The sequence below is a fragment of the Myotis davidii genome, unplaced genomic scaffold, assembly GCF_000327345.1.
Source record: "Myotis davidii unplaced genomic scaffold, ASM32734v1 scaffold892, whole genome shotgun sequence".
Classification (NCBI taxonomy): domain Eukaryota; kingdom Metazoa; phylum Chordata; class Mammalia; order Chiroptera; family Vespertilionidae; genus Myotis; species Myotis davidii.
The window spans coordinates 290,460-298,199 of record NW_006284341.1 but is presented as its reverse complement, the minus strand read 5'-3'; the positions used below and the strand labels follow the sequence as shown (position 1 = coordinate 298,199).

The 7,740-nt window shown below is 43.1% G+C and overlaps 1 protein-coding gene across 1 annotated transcript in view; it reads left to right on the top strand.

Annotated features, from left to right (window-relative positions):
* SHROOM3 (shroom family member 3) overlaps positions 1 to 7,740 on the top strand; it is a 60,636-nt gene that overhangs the window by 23,388 nt on the left and 29,508 nt on the right. The window contains exons 4-5 of the mRNA XM_015570211.1: positions 3 to 341; positions 6,832 to 6,905. Of these exons, the coding sequence (XP_015425697.1) occupies positions 3 to 341; positions 6,832 to 6,905 (413 nt within the window). The remainder of the gene's footprint in view (positions 1 to 2; positions 342 to 6,831; positions 6,906 to 7,740) is intronic.

Sequence of the window (7,740 nt, the reverse complement as noted above, 5' to 3'; positions counted from 1 at the left end):
AGCCCAGCCTGCAGCCCCGCAGGGAGGCCGCCCTCCTGCTGGAGCCCCCGCGTGGGGCCCGAGATCGCAGCAGCTCCTTTGCCGGCGGCCGCCTCCTGGGAGAAAGGCGACGCGGGGACCCAGCCCAGAGGGAGCTGCTGGGTGGAGCTAACAGCGGCGGCGGGCCAAATGGCAACCAGAAGATGGACAGGCCCCCTGGGGAGCCCTCCTCGTGGCGGGCCGCGGCCGGGAGGGCCGGGAAGTCCATGTCCGCTGAGGACCTGCTGGAGCGCTCGGATTTCCTGGCGGTCCCTGTCCACGTGAGGTCACGGTCATCTCCCATCACCCACCAGAAGCCCCAGGTAGGTGCCGCCAGCAAGACCCTGGGCACGTCCTTTGGGCCCTGGAAGCTGCTCTCCTCTACCCCGCCCTTCCCCCTTCAATGCTCCTTTTACATGCAGAAGAGGAGCCTTTTCAAGAGATCGTTTCTTTCTCAGTGCCCCACTGATAGCCTTACAGAGACAAAGATAAATGTGGATGTTCATGTCGTATAGATTTCTTAAATAGATACATAAATCTTACATAGATATCTTTATATGTTTGCGTGTGTATATGTATATGTGTATGTATGTGTATATATATAGAATACATATTATATGTAATTACTTCATTTTAGGAGGTCACTCACCTCTCAGTGCAAGAGTGTGTGGTTAGGAAAAGTTAGGGATTATCTTTTTTGTCTTTTTTTTAATTCAAGGGATAGAGGCTGTCTCTATTAGACAGCCTCTATTAGACGTTTTAAATATTTTAGTTTTGTACCCTCTATGTTTCTGTTGGACTTCTGCATTTGCAAAATAGAATTATTGACTTTAAAAGGTTATTGAATCCCAGGCCCTCAGATGAGTATGCTTTACATTTATCTCATTAATCCTCATAATAGTCCTATGCAGTAGAGTATATTCTCCATATCAAACCCCTGCTTCTCTGACTCACATCTGAGCTCTCTCTGTGCACTATCCTGGTGAGAAAGGAGAATGAATCCCAGACATTTCAATTCTCAGATGAAAGGGTTTTCTAATAAAGGCTCTAAACTATGCAAAGATTGTGAAGTGCTTTCCAGGGGAAATTTCAGGCAGAGCTATAAATAGACCTGAGCACTCTGACTCCCAGGCGTCTATGAATTTCCCTAATTCTTAGCCCCTCCTCAAGCTCCACATTCCACTGCCTATCAATGGCCTCTCTTATGGCTCCCTTTCCACCTAAGGAGATAGGAATTCACATATATGTTAGCACAGAGGAGACCATCCCTCCATTCCCCCTCTCAAATTCTGTTTTTCCTGGCAGAAAAGTCAAGGATTGGGGGTTGTGTGTGGGAGGCAGTATTTGGAGGAAACAACTTCAAACAAAGAAAGATTCAGACATTACTGCCTGAGAAGTATGTTTACAGCACTGCTTCTGAAACGCACATACACACAGCCTTCTGAGCAGAAATACTGTGCCCTCCCAGGTATTTCCTGTTCAGGAATATTCAGAAATACTTTCTCTCCAGTATAAACTCAAGCACACACAAATCTATAGAGGTGATCCTCTATAACAGTGCTTCTCAACCTTCCCAATGCCGCAACCCTTTAATACAGTTCCACATGTTTTAGTGACCCCCAATTTCATTGTTACAAATTGAACATAATTAAAGCATAGTGATTAATCACAAAAACAATATGTAATTATATATGTGTTTTTCCGATAGTCTTAGGCGACCCCTGTGAAAGGGTCGTTCCACCCCCAAAGGGGTCGCGACCCACAGGTTGAGAACCGCTGCTCTATAAGACTTCACTAGCCATTTTCCTCCCCTTCAGAATGAACTAAGCTAATTTCCACTCCTCATCCTACCACTAAAATACTTTTTAAAATTTATTTATTTTTATTGATATGAAACTGGTTTGTTGTTCCACTTATTTATGCATTCATTAGTTGTTTCTTGTTAGGTGCCCTGACTGGGGATCAAACCTGCCACCTTGGCTTATTGGGACAATGCTCTAACCCAGTGGTCGGCAAACTCATTAGTCAACAGAGCCAAATATCAACAGTACAACGAATGAAATTTCTTTTGAGAGCCACATTTTTTAAACTTAAACTATATAGGTAGGTACATTGTTATTAACTTAATTAGGGTACTCCTAAGGCTTAGGAAGAGCCACACTCAAGGGGCCAAAGAGCCGCATGTGGCTCGTGAGCTGCAGTTTGCCGACCATGGCTCTAACCAACTGAGCTATCCAGCCAGGGCACTAAAGCACTTTTAAATCCTTATATGTAACATGCAGTTGCAGCTAGTTTGATGGGCTTCAGTCATTCAGTGCATAGCTACAGAACATTTTCTTCATTTTGCTCCACATGTTTTAAAGAAAACAGAATGTTCAGGCAAAAACTGGATCCTCTTCTGGTTTGTTTTGGTTTGGTTTTTTTAGCCACCACTAGATGTCATCATCCTCTCTTGGAGAATCAGTTAGATACGAATGTTATTTTGCCTTCCCTCCACAAATATTTCTCAAACCTGGTAAAGTGGAAAATAGAGCTAAAACATAGGTGCTATAGATTCCTCCAAACCCAGTTACATACTTTATATTATTTGAAAGGCTTTCTAGAAAGACAACTAAATACAGAACGTTATTTAGGCACCCTGTTCAATAGAGTACCATATTTAGATAGTATTTAATTTGGGGACTATGACACCAGAGGAGGAAAGTGTTTCAAAATTAAATATTTTATCTGTGCTGTTTTGCTCCTACAAATTCTGCAAATAGGTTACCATCCCCCAGATTGTAATTGTGCCAAGACTGTTCTTAAGGTTCCTTCTTCCATCAGCCAGATCTTGCCTGCCCTGGGACCTGGTCATGGCAGTATCTGATCCATTTTCTTCATACCTTATTTGTAGAGCTAGTTAAAAACAAAGCAGAAGTAGTCTCACCACATAATTATTGTGGTTATTTCAAAATGTTACATTCTTTTATTTTAAAAAATTCCAGGAATTTTATCAAGAATTGGTGAAGGCAGTAAGAATTTTTCTGATCTCAGCTTCAGAGAACTCCATGAAATTAAGTGACCCAGAGCAAGCATGTCAAACTCGCAGCCGGCAGGCCACATGCCTCGTTTAAATAACAACATGTTTGCTGTAGAGACCATCCGAGTTAAACCCAAAATATGGAGTCTCTTCTGGTGCTGGCTCAGTCTTCGGCATCCTGAACAAATGTTACTTGTTCCGTCCTGCCAGCCAGATGCTAATAGAGCAGGATTTTACAAGCTTTGGACAAGGATTCAAGCTCCTTTTCAAAAGTTTATCAGGACAGTTTCTGCCTCCAAAATAAGGTCAACATGGAAATAAATTCCTCTGCTTAGGAAATTGATTATTCCTTGGCCTGAAATAATGACTGCAGAAGGCTGCCACCACCTGGAACCAGAGACCTACTCAGATACTCAGCAGGCCTGGCCTCTCCTTAGCCAGCTGTGGTCCACTCTGAACACGCCTCCTCCCATTACCTCTCCTTTCATTCCTGGTCATTCCAAAGGTGTAATTGCTGAACAAGTGGATATTAGTGATGGAACTGACGGGCACAGCAAATTCTTGCCTATTTCCTACTTTTTAGAGACTTTGTAAAACAACCTTTCTTAAGTAGCGGGGCCCTACAGAAAAATATTCAAACATTTCACCTCTGAAACAGAAATTTAGACCTCTTCACGGCATAGATCTAAAATACAGAAGAGGCTATAAAAATAAACCTGCGAAGAAGTAAGATTCGTAGTGAGGAATTTTTTTTTCCAGATGCTGAGTTAGAGGCTGCTCTGGTTCTCACTGTATTTTCAGAGACCTTGTTTCTGATATGTAACACGTTCACCATGTGATGGCGTGCCAGACATTTCATTGCTGAGGGAATGGCTCGCTGCATGGATCCTGGAGAGTGCAGCTTGTAAATCATGGTTAGCACCTCTCGACAAGCACCATTCCAGCTTGTGGATAAAGAACAGAATCAACTTTCCACAAATGTAAAATTACAAATAGCCACTAATAACCAAATGTGCACTATGTGCCAGTCATTGTACTAAGTGTTCTTGTAAGTATGAAATGAATTCTGACATCTATGCAAAGAGGTAGATAGAGTTGCTATCCCTGTATTACAGATAAGGGCACTGAGGTACAGAAAGGGTAAGAAATTTGCCCAAGGTAGTGGGAGCAAGGTTTTGACCCCATACTCTCTTCAAGTCATTATAGCATGCTGCCTCCTTAAATAAAAAAAGGTTGGGGAGCAGCGAGGGAGGTGAGAGTTAAACATCTTATATGTAAAACTTCAGCTAATAAATCTATTTCATTTTAAAGTGTATTCATTACTGTTATTTACCTTTTTAATACCACTTTAAGATTTTTCAAGTGGATTTCTAATTCATTTTAGCAGATACTGGACACTGATATTCCAAAGTAGATGAATATTGTTGATTTCATATTTTATTGGCCACAGAGAAATTAGGATTTCTAACTCAACCCAAAGCAAGAGTGAGGATTTGCATTCAACAGGCTTTAGGTCTATAGTTTTAAGTATGCTATGCCTAATGAAGAATAAAAAACCAGTAAGTCAGTCATCAGAAATCAGGAATAATTAAAAAACAAACATAAGTATTTCTTCCAGAGTCCCTGCTTTTCTCTAAATTGCCCTATATGTACTGTACACTTCTTACCGGTTTGTAGCAAATCAAGTCTTCTTTAACAGTGAACATATGCCTAATCAAAACAAGTAAATACAACAGAAATTTATCCTCCTCTGGCTTTTACTGGATTGGGAAGGCATTTTCCTTCTGTCCAAATGGTTTTGTTTTTTTATTCCCCACCCACGGACATTTGTTGTTGTTGTTTTAATACATATATTTCAGAGGGGAAGGGAAAAGAAGAGAGAGATATAGAAACATCAGTGATGAGAATCACTGATAGCCTACCTCCTGCATGCCCTCCACTGGGGATCCAGCCTGCAACCTGGGCATGTGCCTTGACCAGGAATCGAACCATGACCTCCTGGTTCATAGGTCAACGCTCAACCACTGAGCCACGCCAGTTCGGCCGAGGATATGTTTTTATTGCTCTCTAGAGAGAGGAAGAGAGAGAGACAGACAGACAGACGGGTTGCACCCTCCTCTATGCACCCAGCCAGGGATCAGCCCGGATCCTTTTTGGTGTGCATGACGATGCTCCAACCAAGTTTTGTTGACAAGAGATTTAGAGAGTTCTCTCGACAGCCTATTCCTGAGTCTAACTTCCTTTATTTTACCCACACTAACATAAATATCAACTTAAGCTCATACTGTAATTCAAAGGAAATGACAGAATGGGAAACTATATTTAAAAGTTATACTGGGTTAGGAGCTTAAAGAGGACCTAGAGGCTTCCCCAATTAATTATTGGCAAAGCTTCACATTCATGTCAACAGAGAAGGTGCAGCAGGGAAGGACTTTAAAAGGGCCACAAGGTTTCCTGGAGAGCAGGAGTTCCCATTCCCTAAAGTGGTCATTGAGCAAATCAGGGACATGTGAAATTCCTTTCTCTCGAAGCTCTGATGTCTGGTTGCACCCACCTCAGCTGCCACTCAGCTTGCTAAAATTACCAAGAAAGGCCCTGTGTTTCGAAGCGATCGTGGTTTGAATCCTGGCTCCTCTACCCACTTAACTGTGTGGGTGGGTAAACTACTTCACCTCTCTGAGCTGCAATTACCTCTCCTCTCCCCGTTGTTCTAGATTAAATTACAGAAGAAATGTCATGTACCTAACTCAACTCTAGGCTCCTAATTTGAGGCCTGTAAGGAATTTAGCAGTGTCTGGCACAAAGTAAATGCCCAATAAGGGTTATCTGCAGTTACCAATAATCTTCGAGTGTTGGTTTCTTCTTTGTGCCTACTACCTTGGGCTCTTTTATTGCTCATTAGTACCTGCACCACTGCCTGGGGGTGGGGACGGGGGGAGAAAATTGGGGTAGAAAGCAATGAGCTCTGTGGAAAGCATTAAGCTCTTTGGACAGATTAAGTGATGAAATAATTGCTGAAATTAAATGTAGAGACAATGTATGGATTTAATTTCTTGTTTTCTACCTAGTAGCATAAATAATTGAGAGCTAAATGTTTTATCATCAATGGCAACATTGTCTTCATCAGGGACTTACTCACCTGGGCAAAACTTTATCAAAAACTGACCTAGGATCCTTTCAGGAAACCAATAATACCCTTGTTAAAAACAAAAAGAAACGAGTAATGACTACCTGAAAAGGCCCAAAGACATTGATATTACATGTGGGTAAAACATTTTCAAACCCAGAGAGAACATATTTCAGCTTGATTACACGTCAGATTCATATCTTCTGGAATTACAAGTCAGAACATCGGAGGTTTTTGCTAAATGTCATGCACTATCCTGTCATCTCCCGTTATTTCCTATTGCTGTTTCAGAAAGTTGGCCCTTTGAATTCATTTTTGTCACTTCAAGGATAGCAGTCGTTTTGAACCCTGGAGATAATCATCAGCCTTCTCTTGCTTAGAAAGTGCCCTTGTGAGGAGAAGCACTTGGTGAGGCAGACTGAGGTTGAAATCCTAGCTCTGCCACTGCGACCTTGGGGAAGTTAACCTCTTTGGGCCGCTTCCTCATCGGCGCGGTGGGATCCACAGTCTTTCCCGGGGCTTCGAGGAGAAACGGCGGTATGGGAGAGTGCCACCATGGTGCCTGACAACAGATAGCAGGCCTCCAGTGACTATTCTTGCTCCTTCCTGCCTCCACCCCCTCAAGTAAATTTGTTGGTAATAATGCTGTGCCTTTCTTGTGTTTCAGGATGTGCTTTTGGGGGAAAACAATAGCTCTGGTCTTGTGAAGGATCCATGTTACTTGGCTGGCCCTGGACACAGGTATGTGTGATGCCCTCTGCCTTATGAATGCTGCTAGAGTTCAACGTTTCTATGCCTCTGAATAAGAAATTGAAATGTGATATTGCGATGTTTCATTGTGTCCTGTGCTGCCTTCTCCATTTGTCTAGGCTGTAGGGAACTTTTCTATTTGTGAATGACTTTCTCTAAAAATGACACTTGTTCAAAGTAGATTCTGAATGTGTGCTGGTAAGGCAACATTTGGCTTCTAATAAGCTTCGCATCAGAGTAGTTCGTGGATATGCTCTTCTCATGCTCACCTGTGCTCTCACACATGGGGCCTCTCTCATGTGGCCGATCTCTTCCAGTTCTGTGTGCAGAGGGCCGGTCTGGTGACTAAAGTGCTCAGAGAGGAACGAGCATTTCATGAATGGCTTCATATAGGGAGGCAAACTCACAGGAAGCGCCTGAAGTAAAAAATAACACTCCTAAATCATCATGTTTCAGCAGTAAAGGATCCTATATAATAAAAGCCTAATATGCTAATTGTTCCCTTGACCAGGAGTTCGACCAGGGGGTGAGGCTGGCCAGCCAACCACCTGCGGCCCCTCCCCCCAGCTGGTCCCGACAGGGGAAGCAGCTGGCAGCCACTAGGGACCCTACCTGTGCACAAATTTCGTGCACCGAGTCTCTAGTCCTATCTAATAAAAGGGAAACATGGTAATTAGCCGTACCTCCGCTACCCTTCCCATTGGCTAATCAGGGCAATATACAAATCAACTGCCAGCCAAGATGGCAGCCGGCAGCCAGGCAGCTTGAAGTGAACATGAGGCTTGCTTGCTTCAGTGACGGAGGACTCCAATTGTCCCCGCCCCCC